The 24419-nt window shown below is 44.0% G+C and overlaps 1 protein-coding gene across 1 annotated transcript in view; it reads left to right on the top strand.

Moving 5' to 3' along the window:
- Vsnl1 (visinin-like 1) overlaps positions 1–20124 on the top strand; it is a 123159-nt gene extending 103035 nt beyond the window's left edge. Inside the window, 2 exon segments of the mRNA NM_012686.2 lie at positions 14109–14324; positions 18857–20124. Coding sequence (NP_036818.2) covers positions 14109–14324; positions 18857–19054 — 414 coding nt within the window. The 3' untranslated portion in view covers positions 19055–20124.
- Positions 20125–24419: the final 4295 nt, after the last annotated feature.

The raw sequence follows: 24419 nt of genomic DNA, 5'->3' as shown, positions 1-24419 counted from the left end.
GTTTTATCTGGATGACCTGCGTCTACATGGGTTTGACTATAGACATAGATGGGCCAGCATATGCCCTACATGTACTGAGAGAGAACACCCATAGGCCTAGTACTTTCCAGCTGAGTTCACCTTTGCCCTTCCTGTGTTACTAAGTTTGTGATTCTGTACTTGCCACATGAGACCGGGACATTTTTAATGCTTTTCTGTATACATTTAAGTATCTAGCCAAAACCTAGCCCATAAAGGAGATACACAGGATGATTAAAGAATAAAACAGGGCTGGGATATAGCTCAGTTCAATATCCAGCACCATGTAAATGGGACTTGGAAGCCCACACCTATAATCCCAGAACTGGGGAACTAAAGTTAAAAGGATTAGAAGTGCAAAGTCATCTTGCACTTCTACAATTCAGGGGTTTTTAAAAAGGAGGAGGAGGAAGATAGAAGAAGGAAAAAGACAATGGAAGAGGAAAAGGAAAGGAAGGAAGAAAAGGAAGAAGAATAAGAACAAGAAGGAAGAAGGGCAAATGAATGAATGAAACATCACCACCTCTGTGTGTGTGTGTGTGTGTGTGTGTGTGTGTGTGTGTGTGTGTGTGTGTGTGTGTGTGTTTTCAAAGTTATTCTTGGCACATGTGTGGAACACAGCCTTTCTCAGAGAGACAGTAATAGTAAGGCCATCAACAGGATCTTTCATTGCTAACTTATCACCAAGCAAACACCATGCAGGAGTCAGCATACCACCATGTGGTCAGTCCACCAGCTCTTTGCAAGTGGAAGGACAGGTACCAATTCCAGGGATTCTAACTCAATTTGTGTATCCTTGGATCAATCAGCACAGCAGCCAGTTCACTCTCAAATCAACCCCTTATTCTTATGACTTAATTAAAGCTTTGGAAGTCATTATAAACCTTTAGATCAAAGTCCTACATCTAGTAAACTACACAAGTGAGATCCAATCCCATATCCTTGGTCCCCAAAGCTTTTACCTACTACTGTGGCATCCTACCTACTGTGTGGTGTGTGTGTGTGTGTGTGTGTGTGTGTGTGTGTGTGTGTACACATACATATGTTCATGTGTGGAAATGCACATATATGGGGAGTGCCTGTGGATACACATATATAAAGAAACCAGAGATCAATCTCCAAAGTCATTATTTGGGTGCTTTCCATTCTGACTTTTTTGGTTTCTTTGTTTTTTTGGGAATCTGTTGAGTATTTGTTTTCTGATTTTGAGACAAGTTCTTTTACTTGGCCTGAAACTCACCAACTAGTCTAAGCTAGCTAGCCAGTGAGCCCCAGGGATCCCCCTGTCTTGACTTTCACCATGCTTCACTTGACACATAACACTTAGCCTACTTTTTTTTATACATAGGTCCTGAGGTTCAAACTCAGTCCTCAGGCTGACATGGCAATCACTTTACCAACTGAGCTGTCTCCCCAGTCCCCAACCCTCACTTCTTTACATGGCAGGATTTCTTTGTCTTTCCTTCTGTTATCAAACCTCATCCTACACCTGCATTAGCAGAGATGAGACTATGTGGAATTGTATAATCTGAAAGTTGAAGAGAGGGCAGTAGTGGTTGGCAGGGTTTAGAAGAGCATGTTAGAGTTGGCAGATCAATTCCTCCCTTCAGACAACAGAGGACATATGTGTATTCTTGCAACAGGACTCTATATGTTCATGTATCACACTCATTCCTCTTTCACAACTGGAACTTCTGTCACTGCTGTCACCTGTCCCCTTGTATTACATTGGTGACCTAATGTGTAGAATTCTGAGAGGTAGCCAGGCTGGGCACTCTCCTTGGTGTCCCTGAGATGGCCATGAAATGAGTTGAGTGTAGGATGAAATGACTTGATTATAAGTAGACCGCTTTGTTCTGGAGAAGTCAGGGAGAAAACAAATAATCAGGTAAAATCTGCCATGTTGTCCACTTGAGAAGAACAACGAAAGAGAAAGCCAGATGAGTAGCTGCATTCCATCTCTCCCTATGACAGTCGTGTTTCTGCCAGCACCTTCAAGGATGCTCACCGACTGCCTAATTTCAGAATCAACTAGCTTTATGAGCAACAAATAACCTTCTTTCTAATATACCACATTGGCTCTAAATGGAAATGCATGACAATTCCCAGGCTGTGATTTATTATTGACCTCCTATTTGTAACAAATGAGAACAAGTTGGTGACTCATGATTATCATCAAGCAAAGGAGGAATCCCCTTTCCCTAATCAAGATGCTGTTGACCCAATTTACACTGAAAATTGTGTATTGAATGGAAGGAAAGAGAATTAATTTGGTCCATATAGCCAACAGTACACTTCAGGATCTCTAATACTTTTAAAAGGCATAGTGACAGTGAGATAAGATAGCAACAGAGAGAGGTAGAGATATAAAAGTGGAGACAGTGATCCATTAAAAGTATGTGCTTTCTGGGCTGGAGAGATGGCTCAGCGGTTAAGAGCACTGGCTGCTCTTCCAGAGGTCCTGAGTTCAATTCCCAGCGACCACATGGTGGCTCACAACCATCTGTAATGGGATTCTATGCCATGCCCCTCTTCTGGTGTGTCTGAAGACAGCTACAGTGTATCCTATACCTGGAAATAAATAATTCTTTAAAAAAAAAAAGTATGTGCTTTCAAACTTTCAATCACCAGGCCTTGGTTTCTTGAGTTCTGGAATTGTAGGCACACCCAACTGCATCTGTCTGTTTCTCTGCCTGTTTATTTTATATTTTACTTAGAATCAGAAAAATAAATTTAAAAATTATAACTGGAAGGAATCCTGAAGCTTCTTTGATTTATCCCTCTCTTTATATCCAGAGTAACAGGAGTCTTAGAGGTAAGCCACGCCTTGATACCCTGTCACTTCCTTTCTTCTATAGCATGTGGCATCCTTACAACAGGCATGTAGAAAGCACGTATCTCATGTGCCGGACTGACTCTGAGAGGAAGGGAAGATACAATAAAGAACGAAATATAAAACGTTCCTTAGTCATAAGGTGATTTTGCTCTTCCCATGGTAAGAATCCCAAAGGGAAGAAAACTTGGAAATGAGTTTGTCTGGGTTTCCCACAGGCTATATGGAGCTCCCATCATCCCATTTAGGACATGTGTCCTAATGTGTCCTCTGACCCAAGAATCAAACTCTCTTCTCTAGAAATTTACAAGATTTCAAGACTTACTGACTTTCAAGATCAGTTCTTTTCTAAAAACCCAGTGTCATGTGCAAGAACCATAAAAAAGCAGATTGCATTGCAATAAACACAATGCCAGGGAGGCTTGATTAAGAAAACATGTATATTATTACAAAGAGCAAGGAGATGGAGCAGCTCTGAAACCTGAGTAGCCCTCCGAGTGGAGAAGGGGGATTGTACCCCCAGTCACTTTCCTAGAAGCTTGGGTGTTTTGGATGTGCCATGATTACATCTACCCACAGGAGGGCAGACCTATGAAGGCTTCTCCTTCATAGTCTCCAGCTAGGCCTCCCTCTTGGCCATACATCTTAGAGCCAGATCCCAACAGGCTCCTGTGAGTGTCCATTGAATGAACACATAAACAAGAAAGTGGGTTTGAACTCACCATCTCTAATTAAGGGGATCTCTCTCTCTCTCTCTCTCTCTCTCTCTCTCTCTCTCTCTCTCTCTCTCTCTCACCTCCCACCACCACTTGATAGAGAGCTCGTGCTGTTCTAGGATGATTCATCTCCCATGAATCATCAAATAAGTAATGACAATGAGGCTTGAGGCAAATGGTAAGCCCTCCTTAGCACAGCTGACTTCAGGAGCATTCAGAACACACTTCTCCCCTTGCATTGCCCATTGAGTAAGACTGCAAGTGGTGCCACCTGTCTGAGCTAACTTGCTATGCTGTTTCTTACTCATTGAAGACCTATTGTGTGCCTGGCTTAGTACCAGGCACCAGAGATTAAAGTGGTGGCAAAAATCATTCACCGCTCTATTTAGCTCACAGAGGATATAAGTCAGCAGTCCTGTGGGCACTTCACAACTATAACTGTTATCGAAGACTGGACTGCACACAGTGACTGCAGAAGATTGACCTGACCCAGGAGCTCAAAACTGAGCATGGGGTGGACAGAGGGTAAAAAGGGGCTTTTCAGACAATGGCAGTAGGAGGACAATGTTACACACACACACAAACACACACACACACACACACACACACAGAGAGAGAGAGAGAGAGAGAGAGAGAGAGAGACGGGGAGAGGGACAGAGACAGAGATAGACATGCACAGCAGGGCAGTAGCCAGAGGGCACAGCAAGAGCCTCGAGGAGTAACAAGCCCCAGGAAAAGGGCCCATAAACTGAACACAAAGGTTCAGATGGCAGCTGGATACCTGATAGGACCCTTGCTTCCTCTGGAGTTATGGAGAGATTGGACTGGAGACCTAAGAGTAGACATGCAGGAAAGAGGTCAGAGATAGCAATGTCCCATGTCAGTGGAGTTAACAGAGAGGCCAAGGCATTGAGACCATGTCCTGGGTTAGACCTCATGGAATTGGAAAGCTGGTGGCCAAAACTAAAAAACCAGGTTAGCCTCAAGGTCTTGTCAACCATCAGCCCAATGTATGTACACTGAGGTTTATTAGGACATGGCTTCTCCCTCCAGGCATCATATAATCATCCTGTCCTCTCTGGGAGTAAAGACTCTGGACCTGGAAGCCATGGAAGTTACCAGAATAGTACACGATGGGTAGGTCTATGGTAATGGTAAGGAAGCTGTATATACTCCATAATGGAAGGAAGGGAGTGGGTCACATGACCCGCAGCTGGGATCCCAGGCGTCATTTTCCTCTTATTCCCTACCCCTAAGCTGCAAGTGATCTTGGAAGATGTTAGGACTCGCAAATGGTACTGCAGCCTCTCTGAGATCAGCCTCCATGATGAGATGAGACTTTGAGGTTCCTTTCTTTTAGATGATTTTTAGCTTGTGTTTTCTGTCAAGTTGACATAAAACTAGCCATTGCAATTGACCTCTTGTCAAGATGACACACAAACTCATCACTGTTAAGCCAGTCTTTCCCTTCTCATTTATCCCCAAAATCTCAAATTGAAAATGTAAATAACTTTTTAAAATTCCCACAATCATTACAAATTCAAAATATTAAAAGTTCAGTTCCCTTACCTAGTCTCTTTGGAAAAAAATTCAAAATCTCCCTTTTTTAATTGGATATTTTTTTATTTACATTTTAAATGCTATTCCCTTTCCCAGTTTCCCGGACATAAGCCCCCCATCCCATCCCCCTCCCCTTCTTCTATAAGGGTTTTCCCCCTCCCTAACCATCCCCCCTTCCTGCCCTACCCTTGACATTCCCCTGCAATGAGGTATCCAGCCTTTGCAGGACCAAGGGCTTCTCCTTCTATTGGTGCCTAACAAGGCCATCCTCTGCTACATATGCAGCTGGAGCCATGGGTGAGTCCATGTATAGCCTTTGAGTAGTGGTTTAGTCCCTGGGAACTCTGGTTGTTTGGCATTGTTGTTCTTATGGGGTTGCAAGCCACTTAATCTCTTTCAATCCTTTCTCTAATTCCTCCAACAGGGACCCTGTTCTCAGTTCAATGGTTTGCTGCTAGCATTCACCTCTGTATTTGACATGCTCTGGCTGTGTCTCTCAGGAGACAGCTATATCCAGCTCCTGTCAGCAAACACTTCTTATTTTCATCAATCTTATCTAGTTTTGGTAACTATATATATATATATATATATATATATATATATATATATATATATATATATATGAGATCTGTATGCCCATGTGGGGCAGGTTCTGAAATGGCCATTCCTTTAGTCTCTGCTCCAAACTTTGCCTCCATATCCCCTCTATGAATATTTTTGTTCCCCCTTTTAAGTAGGAGTGAAGCATCCACACTTTGGTCATCCTTCTTGAGCTTCATGTGGTCTGTGAATTGTATTTTGGGCAATTAAAGCTTTTGGGCTAATATCCACTTATCAGTGAGTGCATACCATGTGTGTTTTTCTTTGAGTTACCTCAATCAGGATGATATTTTCTAGTTCAATCCATTTGCCTATGAATTTCATAAAGTCATTGTTTTTGATAGCTGAGTAGTATTCCATTGTGTAGATGTACCACATTTTCTGTATCCATTCCTCTGTTGAAGGGCATCTGGGTTCTTTCCAGCTTCTGGCTATTATAAATAAGGCTGCGATGAACATAGTGGAGCACGTGTCTTTGTTGAATGTTGGAGCATCTTTTGGGTATATGCCAGGAGAAGTATAGCTGGGTCCTCAGGTAGTTCAATGTCCAATTTTCTGAGGAACCTTCAGACTGATTTCCAGAGTGGTTGTACCAGTTTGCAATCCACCAACAATGGAGGAGTGTTCCTCTTTCTTTAGCATCTGCCAAAATCTCTTTTTAAAAGGTCAAAATCTCTCCACTATGGGAGCTCATGTAAAACTTAAAAATATTCTCTTACTTTAAGAGGGAATAGCAAAGCAAAACCACACTCCAAGAGGGTAAGTAATTAAATGCCCTACTTCTGGGCTCTACTCACGATCTTCTGGGCTCCTTCAAAGGGCTTGATTCACTTCTCTGGCTCTACACCATAGCTACTATTGTTATTGGTAGCCATCCCACGGTACTGGCATCTTCGAAATGTCAATGTCATCTGCTGAAACCAAGCTAAACTTTTACCAGTAGCCTCTCCTGGGCTCTCTCCAGGAACTTCCATCCTGCCACACAGTGCCAAGCCTCAGCTGTTCTCCATGATCCCTTCATGGCTTCAAAATTAGCACCACCTGGGTCCTTATTTATGCTACCAAGTTCAACTGCCAGCACTTGGCCGTGTGTAGAACACAGCTTCTGTGTGCTGACCCTCAGGAAACACTTTCTAGAAGATTTCAGTGATGCTGGACTCTTTTTAATCATTTTTAATTTCTCAGCTCCAACTGACCAGCCTCGAGTATCCTAGGAAAGCAAAGGTTTCACTTCATAGTTCTGCCATCTTGTTAATCACAGCCAATTCTTCAGCCCCAGTTAACCAGAACCACAGATCTTAGTTCAAAATAACAAATGGCCCTGATCGTCTTTAAACTTCCCTGTCAAACTTCACAGACCAGGCCTCCATCATCTGCCTTGCCCTCAACATTCTTATCTTCCAAGTCCTTACAAAATAGCCCACTGAGATCTCAACACTGCATGGCTTTTCTAGTTCAAAATCCTAATGTCCTTCCTCAATCCTACCCAGAACAACATGGTAAGGTCTGTCACAGCCATGCCACACTACCCTGGTACCAACTCCTCTTAGTTAAGGTTACTATGCCATGATGAAACACTGACTAAAGCAGCTTGGGGAGGAAAGGGTTTATTTGGCTTACATTTCCACATCTTTAGTCCATTACACCAAAGGATGTCAGGACAGGAACTCTAACGGGGCAGGAATCTGGGGTCAGGAGCTGATGCAGAGGCCATGAAGAGATGATTCTTTATGGCTTGTTCGTCACAGCTTGCTTAGCCTGCTTTCTTATAGAACCCAGGACTACCAACCCAGGGATGGAACCACCCACATTGATCTGGGCCCTCCTCCGTCAATCATTTATTAAGAGAATGTCCCCAGAGCAAACCCAGTACTTGAGAGGCAGAGGCAGGCCAATTTCTATGAGTTGGAGGACAGCCTAGGGTACAGAGTGAGCTCCAGAACAACCAGGGCTACACAAAGAAACCCTGACTACAGAAACAAGGAAAGAAAGAGAGAGAGAGAGAGAGAGAGAGAGAGAGAGAGAGAGAGAGAGAGAGAGAGAGAAAGAAAGAAGGAAGGAAGGAAAGGAAGGAAGGAAGGAAGGAAGGAAGGAAGGAAGGAAGGAAGAAAAAAAGAGGAAAAGAAAATGCCCTACAGGCTTGCTTACAGCTCAAATTTATGGAGGCATTTTCTTAATTGAGGTTCTCAATTATCGTGTGTCAAGTTGACCTAAAACTACACATTACAAGCCATTACTATGCCTGTGTTTGTAGGTGTGTGGATGTTCAAGAGGCTGAGATGTAGCACAGTGGCAGGCACTGCTCTCCCTAATCTGAGTTCAGTTCACAGCACTGAGTTCACAGAACAGAAGGGACAATGGGTGGTCACCTTAATAACAACTGAGACCCGTGCTTGGGTGGAGTGTTGTTCTCTTCCATGGCCCAGTGTAGCACAGCCACCCAGAGGTCTCTTCTCTTTGGTTCCATCTTGACCTCTGCTCCAGACTGACTAACTTACAGAATCCAATTCTGTGGTCTGAGGGCTGTACATATAGTCTTCAGTTAGAAGACGGGGAGCTGGCAGAGTCCTGCAACGCCCTTGGTGCACACACTCCTGGCACAATACATCAGCCATCACAGGAGGCTGGGGCAGGGCCAGGTCTGGCTTGTACAGTGCTTCCCATTTCAGGCCAGCTAAAGGATTCAAGGGGGGCTGGCATGTCTCATTACTTCTAGATGGGTGAGACATATTCTGTCAGCAACTAGGAGCAGAGGAGAGCTGAGTGAGAGACAGCAGCCTGCATGGAAGGCTTAGTGCTTTGAGACCATTTCTGGAGAAAGACAGGCTGTTAACATGACTTACATTAAGAACAGAAAGGCTGGGGGCCTCAGCACGCACGTGCGCATGCATACACAAGCACACACACACACACACACACACACACACATAATGTTTATTAAAGAATTAATCAGAATGAGATATTATAAACACCAAATATTAAGGAAAATGATTTTTAATACTAAATTAATAGTTTTTAATTTTTATTTTTCTTGGATATTTTATGTATTTACATTTCAAATGTTATCCCCTTTCCCCCTCTCCCATATCCCCTCCCCCCTTCCCCTACTTCTAAGAGGATGCTCCCACTCCCACCCACCCACTCCCTTGAAGCCTCAGCACCTCTTAGAGATAGTGCACCTTTCAGCCTTCACTGCTGGGTAGACCCCGCAAAGAAATGCAGAGATAACCCCTGTCTCAGGAAAAGCTTCTGCTATAGAGCTAATTGGTTCTACAAAGACTCCTATTTCTACCAGAGAGAGAAGCAAAGACCATAGGCATTTCGTAGGGTCTCCTTTCCTGAGTGTTACTCTCCCTGGGGTAGGGCTGTGCAGTTCACACAGTAGAGATTTGTGTGGTCCTGAAACTCTAGGCAATGCAGAAGATCAAAGGATAGTTAAGCCTGGTGGTAAGGTGAAAGGAAGTGACCACTCATTTCCCTAAAGTTTAAAACTCATAATTTTCCGTTTGCCCCCCTCATCCGTGAATTTATATACAATTTGTATTTTGTACTTATTGATGAAGTAGTTAATTAATATCTTCTCTTAATTAATTTTTTTATTGCTGTGATGAGACACCATGACCAAGGCAGCTTATAGAAGAAAGAGTTTATTGGGGCTTACGGTTTCAGAGGGTGAGCCCATGACTATTGTGGTGGTCAGGGGAGGGGACAAAGCACTTGGCAGATAGGCCTGGTGCTGGACCAGTAGTTGAGAGTTCACACCTAGATTCACAAGCACCAGGCAGCGAACAAATAGGAATGGCAGCGTGGACTTTTGAAATCTCAAGTGACATTCATCTACCAACAAGGCCTAAGCCTTCCCAAACTAGTTCCACCAAATAGGTAGGGATCAAGCATCTGAATACATTAACCTATTGGGACCATTCTTATTCAAGCTACCAGAAATCCCTCCACTGTCATTAATGCTTGCTTTGTTTCCATTTGTGTTACCAACAGTTAATACAAGGTTGACACATAGTAGCTGCTCATGAAATGTTTTGAAAATTAAAGAATGAACCCGTCTTAGAAATAATCCTGGGTTGCATTCTAGTGTTTCTCTGAAGCACATACATGCTGCCAGCAGGTGGCGACAAACACAGCAGAGAATTCCAGGCTTTGGGAATGAGGGAAGCTAGGAATTATATAACGTTTCCACAAACGACGATTTCTGTTTATTGCCTCAACCAACTCCTGATTATGAGAATCACAAAGTGAGATAGAAGTGGCTGGCTGGATCTCAGTTCGAATCCTGCTTCTTACAGCCTAGATCTTATACAAACTCCCTAATCTTTCAAGCTTTGACTACTTATCCATAAAATAGATAGATAGATAGATAGATAGATAGATAGATAGATAGATAGATAGATAGATAGATAGATAGATAGATAGATAGATAGGTAGGTAGGTAGGTAGGTAGGTAGGTAGGTAGGTAGGTAGGTAGGTAGGTAGATAGATAGATAGATAGATAGATAGATAGATAGATAGATAAAATGGGGAAGTGGGGTTAAGACAAGATTTCTCTGTGTAGCCTTGGCTGTCCTGGAACTCAGACCGTAGGCCAGGCAGGTCTTGAACTCACAGAGATCTGTCTGTCTGCCTCCTGAGTGTACCACCTCTGCCCAGATCTAAAATAAAATTGGTAATACCAGGCTTTATTATAAGGATTAAATGAGGTAACAATAGTATCCTATACAGACATATAGGCATAATCTCAATGCTTGTTTCAAAAGCCAGTAGTGTGTGGTGCATGCCTGCCGTCCTAGCACTTGGGAGAAGGAAGCAGGCAGACAGATTAAGCGTTCGAGGTCAGCCTAGGATACAGGGGAACCCTATTCTAAAATAGTAACAAAAAAATTCAATCAGTGAAAATGGCTTCATATCAATAGTTAATATAGAAGTTGAAGAAATATATAAATATGGAAGTGCAGAGAAGTCAAGAGTAATATTAGGAGAAAGAAAAACTACGCTCAGGCCCTGTTCTTCACTGAGAGAAATAGGTTGGAGTTCAAGCCCCTGCTTTCTTCTTGGAGAGACTTGAACAGACTGTGGTTCCGTTTTTCCATAATGATCTGTCTGAGATTAGACCAAGCCATCAAAAGGAGAGTTATTCTCTGATAAGAAAAGCTCAGAACATGACAGAAGGAGTTTTCCGAGGAAATGGTCACTCCAGACATGAGACGGCTGTCCAGCCAATGCTTCCTCCACAGCAAGTGCACGGCCCCCCAGAGTCAGTAAATGGACCTTCTTCAAGGCACATGTAATTTTTATAGTCCAAAATCTGGGATCGATTTTTTTTCCCTCTCAAGAATTTCCAGTTCTAAATTAATTTTTAATATACTGACCTGCAGTGTCCAGCTATTTTTAGATAAAGCTGTCAGCTATCTCTTAACTTAAAGTATACTGAGAGACGTAAAAAGGTGAAATGATCACCTTGCCAGAAATGAGGGGGGAAAGGAAAGTGCCCAGTGTTCTCTGGTGGTGGCGTAAAGGCTGCTGGATAAACCACCCTGTGTGTGGGGGAGGGTGGGGGGACCGGGGGAATCTTGGAAGGGTTTGCTCTGCTCCATTCTAGGGCCAGCTCTCAAACACCAAACTTCCCTACAAGCAGAGCACATCAATAATACTTGCCTATAAAGGGACAACCTCCACTGGTGCCCATCACCCACAAAAGCAAGCATGCACCTTAGAATGTGTCAGGTATACATTCCCTCCTTCCCACAGGCAGAACCTGGCATCCAGACCTCATGTTCAAGTCCCTCAGTAGCTAGAGGAGAGACGGGTAAGAATCCTACTGAGCAGGTCACAAGGAAGTAAGCACTCTCCTGCAGAACCCCTTCCAAAGGTCCCCCGATCTCTGTTCAGCCCACGTTTTACCTCTCAACAGTTCACAGAGTCCACGGCATACTCCAGATGATTTGGGCAGTGACTGTGAAGTCGAGGCACACATGGACTTCAAGCTGTTGGTCTCTGCATCCCCAATGTCTAGGATGCCCAACGTCCAGGCTGGTACTCAAAAATGAAGCCTTGGGATTTTGATTAAGGACTGATAAGTTAGGAAAAACGGGATACGGTTGGGGAGCAAGGAAACGGAGGCCAATGCTGGCCCCCAGGACCACATAAAGTTAAGTTTGATAGCTGGGTGTAGTGGCACAGGTCTGTAAACCCGATTCTTACAAAGCAGAAGCCGATGAGTTCATGGCTAGCCTGGTGAGTGAGTACCAGGTCAGCAGGGTTGCAAAGTGAGACCCTGTCTCAAGAGAAATTGAGGGAAGGGGAAGAATATGAAAGCAATAAGTGGTTTTGAAGTTTGTATCTTCTGTGGTAATGAAAAACAAAAACAAGTGCCCTTCTTTTAAGACACTAAATGTTGGGGTGATTTTTGTTACACAATGACAGAAATAGGAACAGAATAGAGAAGTGACAGCTACTGGGCCAGGTGATCCTCAACCTTCCTAAAGCCATGACCCTTTAACTTCTTTTTCATGTGCATTGGTGTTTGCCTGCATGTATGTCAGTGTGAGGATGTCAGTGTCTGGAACTGGAGTTACATACAGTTGTGAGCTGCTCTGTGGGTGCTGGGAATTGAACCCTCATCCTCTGGAAGAGCAGCCAGTGCTCTTAACCGCCGAGCCATCTCTCTAGCCCCCAGGTGTTACCCTTTAATATAGTTCCTCATGTTATAGTGATCCCAACCATAAAACTGTTTTTGTTGCTACTCTATAACTATAATTTTGCTACTATTATGAATCATAACATAAATGTCTGTGTTTCCCTTTGGTTTTAGGCAACCCCTGTGGAAAGGTCATTCCACAACCCCCAACAAAAAAGTCCTGACCCACAAGTTGAGAATCAATATACTAGAACCAGTCTGCAGTAGCCTCTCCTGCCCCTATAATGCTGTGTAGGCCATACACATAGAGTTCTCATATGAAAAGGCCTATTTTATTTCTATGGTGAATTTTCTTTTTCCAATTAAAAATTATTTTATTATTAATCTATGCATGCCTTGCATGATATATGATGTGTATATGAGTGTGGGCACACAGGTGGCATAGCATGTAGGTGGAGGTCAAGAGGACAACTTTTGGGAATCAGTTCTCTCTCCTCTTTACTTGAGCTCCTGGGATCAAATTTGTGTCGTACGGCAAGCACCTTTACCCACTAAGCCATCTTGATAGACCTGGAGGAAGTTCATCTATGTCTCAGTGTGCTTCTGGGTATGGGAAGAAGAGGGTGGATAGGGCATAGGAGAACCTAGCAGATAAGGACAAGTTGTATATCCATAGCCCTAGGGTCAATGAGGCCAAGGGGACAGATAGGCTAAAGCGAGCACACTGGTGGCCATCAGAGTAGTGGCTGCTCACATGGTTCTCCCACTCAAGCAAAACCTAGGGCAGGAACAGCAGAGGTCAACCCTGTGCTCTGCCGATGACTCGTACTTATGATATAGTCACCCAGAATGCAAGCAGACCTTCTGTGCAAGCTTTGGACAGTGCAGTTTGCTTTTGGTTTGGTTTGGGGTCATGAGATACATGTATCTTGCGGTCAGTGCTCAGAACTGCCTGCTGTTCGTGGCACACCGGGGATCCTGTCTTAGGGGCACCAGGACCACTGTGAACTGACTCTCAAGGTCTCAGCCGTACCTCTCCTCTGCTCCTTGTGTCCATTCTGTCACCCACACAGCCTGTTGCCTGCTGGCTCTGTGAAGAAAGCTCTTTATGTCTCTCTCACACAAGTGAAGCCTAGTCATGTTCTATTTTTAATGGCTCTTTAAATGTCTGCTCTGCAAAAGAAAAGTCCCTGTTTCAAAAACAAAACAAAACAACTGGAATCTCACCCAGGGAGGTGACACATTGTGTCATGGCATGACACATGCATGATGACACATGATGACACATGACAGATGCAGAAAACTGGTCCCTGCATCCTGTGGTGTGATGACCTAAAGGAACCTAGAAATTTATGTTGCATTGCCCCATGTGGCCTGCTACCTGCCTCTGTCCTGCCCCGGAGGTGACTAGCAGAACTACAAAAAGTGAGGTGTTGAATGACTGGACCTCATCCAACCGGAAGTCACTTGTCCCCACAGGAAATGGTCTATGCTCATGCTCAAGGAAAGTGGAGAGAAGGCCTCCCCTTCTGCCTCCCTTCCCATGTTATCAGCCCAATGCATTCTGCTGACAGATTAAGCCCACACAGTCTCCAACCACGCTCCGTAGCTAGGCTGCACTGTAATGAGCATCGTATGAGCCTCTGCCCATTCTCGATGCAAACTCTACCCTGAGCCTCTCTGCACCTTACTTACTCCCGCTCCTGACCTGTGACTTGTGTCTTCTTTGCAGTTCTTCCCCTATGGAGATGCCTCCAAGTTCGCTCAGCACGCCTTCCGCACCTTCGACAAGAATGGTGATGGCACCATCGACTTCCGAGAGTTCATCTGTGCTCTGTCCATCACCTCCAGAGGCAGCTTTGAGCAGAAACTGAACTGGGCTTTCAACATGTATGATCTGGATGGTGACGGCAAGATCACCAGGGTGGAGATGCTGGAGATTATCGAGGTGGGTCTTCTAGAGGGGACACAAGGTAGTGGGCAGGGAAGATCCCCATCCTAGACACGCATTCCTCTCAGTCTCCGGGAGCTCTGCTAGTTATGCACCAAGCTTTGGTTTTTCCCACCGTGTCCCCATTGTAGTGCAGGGCAGGGCAGTTGCAGAGCCAAAAGTAGGGCATTCCTGTAACTAAAACTAGTGTTTCAGCCATTTACTTAGTACAAGGCCTTGAACAAAACGTGGGCTTTCTGGGAGCAAAGGGTATTTATTATCTAGTCAGCCTCTAGTTCCTATTCTTGTTGGACCCTGCTGAACATGGCAATCCCTTCCTTATACCATTTTGAACTGGGTCGGAGCCCAGTACAGCCAGCAGCTGTGGGGGTCCCCTCATCTCACCCCACTCCACCCCCATAAGATTCAATGGAATCCTGAGATCTTTTCCAGTTGTGTTGCCTACTGCTCTGGTTAGATCATCAATCGATATTTCTTCTTGTGCTGCCTCCTGGGATATGCCAGTCCCCTTAGCGTTCTCATAGTGCTTCATCTCTCCTGAGTTTCTCCTCTTTGAGCCCAGGATGCACCTTCTACTCTACTCACATCTTACTTCCCACCAAGCCTTCCTTCCAGTAACCCTTCCCAAATGCACGCATATTATCCCAACACAGTCTAACCTGACCAAGAAGGGGCCTTTTTTAGCATTTAACACTGCTGCAGGTCACCCTTTGTATATACTGTATAACAGAACATAGGTCCTATATTACCCAGACCCTGAATCAGTGCCTCGAACCTAACAGGCACTTAGAACCGATGGATGTATTGATGTCTTTAAATTGGATGGTCTTAGTGTGCAGGCCCATCACTGTAGTAGCCACTAAAGCCCAGGGAGAGAAATAAGCTTATCATGGGCAAGATGGAGCTGGAATAAAGGTAGAAGACAGCAGCCCAGGGAACTCCCCACATTATACCACTCGACTTCCTAGGCAGCCAGTAGTCCTTCACCTAACCCACCCCTCTACCCTACTCTGCCCACTTCTGAAGTTGGATGCTTTGATTACACACCCTCTTTCTTGGTATGTGCAGTCACTTATCCTCCTCTGGCTTTTCCTGCTGTGTCTTCAGTGCCTACAAGAGCTCTCCAAGGGGCCTACCAAATAGTACCTTAGTTCTCTAATCGGGTGCTTATTTATGAGGCTAGCTACAGTCGAAAGATTCTGAGGGCGGGGCCTTGTTTTCTCATCTCCCTCCAGTTCAACCCTATTTTCCTTTTCACATGCAGCTTGGCTCTCTCCAACCTCACCTTCCCAGTGGGTTTTTCCAGGTTTCTTCTTTTTCAACCTCTTGCCACATTTCCTCCCCTAATGACCAATCCCATTATTCCCTAAACTTTTTCTCAAATTGTCGTTACTGTCCTTCAGCCAAAGATCAACAAAAACATACCTGCTGTTGCACAACTCACACTACTTATTAATCAAGGCAAAAAGAGGTACACTGGCTACTAGTTAGGGTTACCATTGCTGTGATGAAACACCATGACTAAAGGAACTTGTGGAGAGAAGGGTTATTTTGACTTACACTTTCACATCTGTAGACCATCGTCAAAGGAAGTCAGGGAAGGAAATCAAACAGGGCTGGAATCTGGTAGCAGGGCTGACCATGGAGGAATGCTGCTTACTGGCTTGCTCCTCGTGGCTTGCTTAGTCGCATTTCTTATAGAAACCAAACCACACTGGCTGGGCCTTGCTCATCAATCACTAATTAAGAAAAGTCTTATAGCTGAATTGTCCGGAGGAACTTGAGGTCCTCCTTTCAGATTACTCCAGCATTTGTGACTAGCCAGGAAAGCTATGTTTCTCACTGTTGTGACTATACACCTGCCAAAAGCATCTTAAAGGAAGAGAGGTTTGGGCTGGAGAGATGGCTCAGAGGTTGAGAGCAATGATTGCTCTTCCAGAGGTCCTGAGTTCAATTCCCAGCAACCACATGGTGCCTCACAGCCATTTATAGTAAGATCTGGTGCCCTGTCAGGCAGCTATATATGCAGAACACTGTGTATGTAATAAATAAATAGATCTTTAAAAAAAAAAAAAGGAAGAGAGGTTTACTCTGGCTCAGAGTTTGTTACAATCCTTCAAGGAATGGAAGGCGGGAGGCAAGAGCTTAAAGCAGTTGGTCACATTGCAGCCAGTTCTGAAGCACAGGCTAAGTACTGACACTCTGCTTGCTTTCTCTTTAGATTTGGTACAGAGCCCCATCCTAGAGAAAGGTGCTGCCCACAGCTAAAGTGGATCTTTGCACCTCAAACTAACGTGTTAGAAAATTCCCTCATGGATGCACAGAGACTTGTCTCCTACGTGATTCTCATCCGTCCAGATTGGCAGTGAATGCTAACCATCACCTAGGTTTTCAGTATTCATAGGGTGGTAGATTTGGTAGGGTGATTCAGAAAGGGTGCAAGGAAGGATCGGTCACTCTGTACTGGGTGCTGTCACACAATGGAGAAGGGAGAGGAGAAACCTCTTTGATTCGGTATCTTGACAAATCCCACCTTTGAAAAAGATCAACAGTACTGAGGATAAAGCTGTGATTACTTTAAAAAAAAAAAAGTGGCAATAATTCATCTTAGGGCAATGATTCTCAACCTTTCTAACGCCATGACCCTTTAATACAGTTCCTCATGTGGTGATAACCTCAACCATGAAATTATTGGGATATCTGCTATGGAACCCTCAAAGGGTTCCTTGACTTAACCACCCTCAACTCACAGGTTGAGAACTTCTGTCTTAGAGGGGGTTGGGGATCCATCACTTCCTGTGGCTTGGACAATGTGCTGTCTTGTTCAGACATGATTTACAGACTGTCTTTACATGATCTGCCCTGGCCACAGGTTTTCTATGAAACCGTGTTTGACTAGAGAGCAGCAGGTCTGGCGAGGAGGTTCAGATGAGCCCCAGGAGCACTAAGGTCCCCTGGGGTAACACCGGGCCTACCTAGACAATGGCAGTCACTTCTCTTTCTCAGCCACGGGGTTCTCCTGTTTCTTCTCTTTTCTAGCTCATTCTTTCTCCCTTAAACCCTGGGCATTCCCTTATCCTTTTGGTTGTGAGCCTAGCCCTTAATGGCGGAGTTGACTCTCTAGCCCAACCCTGTGCATTCTTCACACAAGGTTTTGTGGCTGGACTTCTCATCTGGTTGGGGCAGGGAACCTCTTTTTTGCATGTTTAATCGTTTTTACCGGCTTCTGGACATAGTGAATGTGGCACAGTAATATTTGTATGGTACCTGAAGTCTTTCCACTCTGGGTGAATAGACCCTTTCCTGTGTAAGACAGGACTTACCCATGAATTTAAATGAACAAAGGCATAGAATCAATGTGAGTACAAGTCAAAAGGGGCATTTTTCAGAAGACTGAGCCCTAAGGCATGGAAATGTTTAGAAAAAACCATGGCGATGAGTCAGTAAAGCATATTGGGAGTGATTGGCAGGGCTAAAAGCTTACCTTACAAGCATGGGGATCCAAGTTCCATCCCTAGCACCCATGTAAAAATGCTAAACTCGGTGGCACACACTAAAACCTTTCCAGAAAAGGTGTCCTGGGCCTCTAGGCACAGATGTGTAGATCTTTTCTGAGGATCCCACCGAGATCTGGCTATCTACATCCCCGGCTTCAGCCTATGTAACCATCCCTACCTCCTCACATTCAATGGGCTGGAATATTCCCACTAAAGGATCGCAACTCAGAAGAAGCCACCACAGATAAAATTTCAGGACCAGCCAATATGAAACACCCCATCTCCATCAACCTATCCAATTAAAGGGAATTGTTTCTTTTAGCTAATATTTGTTGAAGCTTTATTATTCGACAAGCATAGCAGTGCTAAGTCCTGAAGAAGTGAGAAAAACACAGGATTTCTATCTAGTCCCTAGTACACTCTGGTGAGGAAGACAATGCAATTGCAGTAACTGTCTTCGTTAGGGTTTCCATTGCTGTGATAAAACACCATGACCAATTAGCAAATTGGGGAGAAATGGTTTACTTCATCTTACCCATCCTGGTAATGGTCTACTATTAAGGGAAGTCAAGGCAGAAACTCAAGGAGAGCAGAAACCTAGAGGTCTCAAATGACTGGGAGCTACTGAGGAATGCTGCTTACTGGCTTGCTCCTCATGGCTTACTCAGCCTGCTGTCTTATACCATCACCTGACCCCTGTGTGCTAGACACATCCTATTGATATTAATAATAACAAAAATCATACAAGTAATCTAATGGAGGTATTTTCTCAACTGATGTTCCTCTTTTCAAATAACTCAGGCTTATGACAAGTTGACAGAAACTAGCTAGCACAATAATAAAGTGTGTGTTATATTCCACCGAGGAAAGGTACTTGTTGCCATGGGAACTTAGAACATGAAAAGTGAACCTCTGAGGGGAAAGGGAAACTAAGTTTGGGAGGATAAACAGGATCTAATTAGGTGAAGGGAGACAGGAAGAGCAAACTCCTGGGTTTCTTGTAATGCCGCCTACCATGTTCTTTTTCCCAAGGCTATCTACAAGATGGTGGGCACTGTGATCATGATGAAAATGAATGAGGATGGCCTCACGCCAGAACAGCGAGTGGACAAGATTTTCAGCAAGATGGATAAGAACAAAGATGACCAGATTACATTGGATGAATTCAAAGAAGCTGCAAAAAGCGACCCTTCCATTGTATTACTCCTGCAGTGCGACATTCAGAAATGAGCTGATGTCAATGCTATGGACTGCACAGAAGTCTTGATGTTCCATTCAGTCTGCAGCTACACACACACACACACACACACACACACACACACACACACACACACTACACACACACACAATTGCTTGGACTACCTATAAATGGACTTGCTTCTTGTGTTTGAAACACTTGTGTGCATGAGAATGTCATTTGCTAATGAATTTTAAAAGCATATATTATAAAAACCCAACAACCGGCCACAATGTGATATGTGTAATATCATTTCATCAAATTACATCTTCCTCCAAAGCCTGGGCAGAAGCGTGCTGCAAAGAATTCTATGATTTCTTGTACATGTTTTGCTAATGCTTGTGTCTCCTTGATTATATAATATTAGTAGCACTGAGACCCCCCACGGTAATGTAACTTATTATGGGCTGCGTCACCATTCTCCTGTAAAATAGTACTGGACAGACACAGGAGGGGCCCTTGGCTTCCTGTCTGGCCCACATACAATACACAGCTTGTATTATCAGTGAATATAAATGTACTACATTTGCATGCCTTTGGGTTTGCCTTAATTCTTACCTCATTTGTAACCTCTCGATCTGGAAAGAGCTGTTTTGGATGAATGCAGTATACAACTTAAAAATCCTGCTAAACTATTCATTAAGTATAACTATCTATATATCTATAGACACAAAGGTATTATATATTGAACATAAAAACATAATAATGGGAATGTATTGATTTGTTTGACGTTTCAGAGGCTTCCAGAAAGGTGGCAATAGATGTCCCAAATAAATTTCTAATATTTGATTTAGTCCCCTAATTATTAATTTACCATTTTCAGCTCAATGTTCATAGGGGTCAGCTAGTGATGACTTACTAAATCTACCCTTACACACATCTTTGGAATTTGCAGAATGACTGAAGGGGGGGGGGGAAGGAAAGTCACTTTCCAACTTGTCATCCAGCCCCTCCCCCAAAGAGGGCTAATTAATATGGCATGTAACATTTAAAGAAAACAGGAGATTTGTTCATTCTGGAAAACAATGCTCATTATGTGACAATAAACTTTATCTCAGTGTGACTTTGGTGCCAACAATGCCTTATGTTCTATACAACTCTGAGGAGGTGCATTTAGTGGGTGGGTAGGATCGTCCAAAATAAGTTAAAAGTAAAAAGTGTACTATGTTTTTTTCTTTTTCTTTTTAAGAGTTATTTATCTATTTTATGTATGAGTACACTGTCGCTGTCTTCAGAGACACCAGAAAAGGGCATCAGATCCCATTACAGATGGTTGTGAGCCACAATGTATTTGCTGGGAATTGAACTCAGGACCTCTGGAAGAACAGTCAGTGCTCTTAACTGCTGAGCCATCTCTCCAGCCCTACTTTTTATTTTTCATGATGGAACAAAACTGACCCTTCTGACCTTGGGGAGTCGGGGGAGAGATGTCACCCAGAACTCTAAATTGGGCTGGCATTTTCAGACCATGCCTGGGGATGTTCAGCGTCTTCACGCAGTGCAGTCCACTTGCGTTTCCTCTGATGAATTGCTCAAGATTTGAACTGTACACTAGCTAATAGCCTTTCAGGGGCAGCTGCTGTGACTACAGAACAAAAACAAACAAACCAAAAACTAACCACCTACATGAGAAATCTCTTTCAATTAAAATAACTTGTGTGGAGTCCATGCTTACTTTTATCAAACACTGCAGCATTCTTTCCTTGATCCAAAGCACTCTTAACGGGAGTGCATTTTTCCCCATAACCATTTTTCGTTGTTTTAGAACTACCAAATGACTAGTCAGAAAATAATGATACCATCCACCCAATTCATTCCACAAGTAATTATGACTAAGCGAAGCTAGTAGGACAGCAAGGTACCTAGACTCTGCCCCGAGAGCACATCTCCATGAGTGAACAGAAGCCCTTGCACCTTGAACCCCTGTACATGTGAAGAAGTAAGGCAGAGAATGTCTGAGATTCTCTACCTTTCAGTACTGTTTTTTCTCAGCAAGGGCAGCATGGGTAAACCAGGAGAGCCACCTGGTTACACAAGGCTCTGGCCATTCATAACAAATCTTTGCTGACTACCTATTATGCACCCAACACTAGTTAGTGTGTGTGTGTGTGTGTGTGTGTGTGTGTGTGTGTGTGTGTGTGTGCGCGCGCGCACGCGCACGTGTGTACAGACTATACATGCTCATGAATGTCAAACTCCAAGACACGAAGAAAAACACAGCAAGATAAGAGCAAGGAATAGGGATGGGATATGGTGGTGGCTTTTTCCAGTAGGGGGGTGGCATTTGGAGTAAGACCACTGAGAAGGATCAGAGTGAAAGAAACTGAGAGAAAGCTATCAGAAACTTAGGAAATTAAAGCTTTCACAGGTCCACTAGTTCTTTTTATAAGCAAAATGTAGATGTTGTGTGAATAAAAATTTGTTTTTTTAGTCCTCCTTTATGATTAATGTAGACTGACTGGCCTGGTTGACACTGAAGAAAAGCCATGTGTGTCTTCTGGGTTAGCATTTCTATTCCTGGTTGTATTATCCATCACGGCCCCACCCCAAAGAGAGCCAAACCAAAACAACAACAAAACACTCACAGAAAGGACCTATGAGGATGTGTCCCAGGACATCTGTGATGGCTGATTGTGTTGGTGGTGGAGTTGACCTACTGGCTTATCATTACAGGTTCAGGTGAGTAAAATACGCCGGAGAGACTGGGTATGTACAACATGGACAAATGTCATAAAGGCTGAGTAGGAGACCAAGACTAAAACCTACCGCTCAGTATAGTATATGAACTGGAAGGCAGCCCACAAAAGGACTCAAGTCACATTAGGTGAAGGACGAGTGGTAGTGGAGGTTTCTATTACTACTACTCGGTAATAGACCAACCCCCAAACACTAACGTGAAACAAGCATTTTACCCCCTCATGTCTTAAATGTCCAGCTGATGCTAGTTTGGAATCTATGCAGCCACATGCACTTAATGGCAGGGGTAGAAACGGGCTCCAGGGCACTCTGGGCTGCCTGGGATTCTCAAGACTTCTCTTCATAGGCTGGCTTGTGCTTCTTTATAACACAGTACCTTGGCCGCAGCTAATACTACAGAGATCTTGGCTTCTACACAACTGTCCTGTTAGGCAGGAAATTTGGCCACATTTTCTGTGTCACTTCCACTGGAGTCACTGGTTTCAAAAAAGCCACATCCTGGCTTCTGTTACATGAGACAAAGTTCTTGGAGGATATACAGTGTAGTTTTGTTTTGTTTTAAGATTTATTTTATTTACGTGAGTACACTGCAGCTGTCTTCAGACACACCAGAAGAGGGCATCAGATCCCATTACAGATGATTGTGAGCCACCATGTGGTTGCTGGGAATTGAACTCATTACCTCTGGAAGAGCAGTCAGTGCTCTTAGGCAGTGAGCCCTCTCTCTAGCCTTTTTTAAACACAGAAATAATATGTTTTCACTTTAATCCCAGGCATGGGGACATGAGGCTGCTTTGTGCAGCAGCTGACTATGACTTGCCTAGTGCTCTGGTAAGGGTGTGGTTTTGCCAGCTACAGATGGTTTCTCTCTCTCTCTCCCTCCCCCCACCTCGTGTGTGTGTGTGTGTGTGTGTGTGTATGTGTGTGTGTGTGTTTGTAACATTTGGAATTCTGGGGACTTTTCAGAGGATATATAAACCCTAAGGCCCCATGGGGATGCTGGCATAGCTGTCTGGTGGCTATGTGCTGTTGTATGCTGTTGGGTGCAGTTGTTTGTAGTTTGTTGTGGTTTGTCAAGCAGCCATCCATGTGCAAAGAGACAAGATTAGATATCCTGACAGCCCAAGGAATTTGACGCCCCTGATCAGCAGGAAGTAGTCTAATGATATTGTTGCTCCATTTCCCACCTCTAACTTTATTCACAGATTTCTTTTTCTCTTTCTCTCCTCTATCCTTTCTCTCCTACATTGTATGAGGGGGCCATACAAGGGAAGAAGAGGGCTGGAGAAAGGTGAAAGAAAAAAGGAACCCACAATGTAGCAAATGCCAGTTACAATCATCACCTTCAAAATACAACATGCCAGTCTAGCCCAGATCCCATGTGAAATGGTCTCCCAAGAATCTGTAAGAGCTTCATGCCAGAATACCTTTGGGAGCAAGCTTGAGGTCCAGCATCCTAGGACTCCGGGTGCAGCACACTGAGTACCACTCCTGACCCCCAAGCCCGCTGTACCAATTATCTCCCTCACACACAGTGTGAAATGGTGGTCTAGGCTTAGAACAACTGTACTAAACACATCAGCTGGGAAAGGGAAAGCACACAGTTTCTCTAATCAATGCCAACTCTGACGAGATGGGAGAGCCCCGCCTACTGTAGTGCCAAGTCTTTAAGTTGGTAAAATTGTCAACACGTTTTTACATTTTGTATGTTTTTCCTGTTTAATGTGTATGTGCACTCTGCACACCTGGTACACACAGAGGCCAGGTACTGAGTCCCCTGGAGTTAAGGCAACCGCTGTTATGAGGGTACCAGGAGCTGAACTTGGGTCCACTTAAGTGCAGAGTAACTTCTGCCCCAGTGTGTTTAAGAACTTTAACTCCACTGTCCTCTTCTACCATGGAAGGGGTTCGCTGTGAAAGTAGTATGGAATGAAACTCTTAATAGTACTAACAGTCTTACTGTTTAAGGGGAAAGACCCAAATCCCCCTTAGAGAAAGCAGTTTGTCTACAAAGGTCTTAAACACCAACCTTATAATCTTCCTGATGCCCTAACAAGACTAATGCACTGTCTCACCCTTGATTTTCCTTTTCCAAGTTGAATCCAAGGTGTCATTTTATTAATAGCTTACAGTACAGGCTTAGGCCTCTGGGGACCCTGAGTCTGATTTTGTTCCTTTCAAGAGTAGGCCTGACGATGTGGGGTTGGGTTTTGGACTGAAGACAGCAGTCAACATCTAGCAATCAGGAATGAGACACAAGCTTGGTCCCCCAGATACTGCTCTCACATCCTACTGCAGGCATCAGGCATGGCCAGAAGGTATTTTTCATACAGTATAGGCATTCTATTTATTGTGTCATTTCCCATTATCGGGTTATCATGAATTGTGTTATGTCACTCCCCACTACGTAAGAGGCTAATCTTGGCACCTCCAATTTGATGTTCCTCACTAGATGTCCCGAAAGACTAGGTGGGTTTGAGAATAGCTTTCCCAAGGCCATTTAGATTTGTGACATCTCCCATTCAGTACTGTAAGGATCCCACTTAGTTTTATTTCCTAACATTTACTTTCAAGTGCCAAAATATATTCTTTTGGCTATAAACATACCACTCCAATTAAAGTCTTCCTATTATCTCCTGTTCCTTAATTTCACAACTCGTT

The sequence above is a fragment of the Rattus norvegicus genome, chromosome 6, assembly GCF_021556685.1.
Source record: "Rattus norvegicus strain SHRSP/BbbUtx chromosome 6, alternate assembly SHRSP_T2T, whole genome shotgun sequence".
NCBI classification, from domain to species: Eukaryota; Metazoa; Chordata; class Mammalia; order Rodentia; family Muridae; genus Rattus; species Rattus norvegicus.
This window is presented reverse-complemented; position numbering and strand designations above follow the sequence as displayed.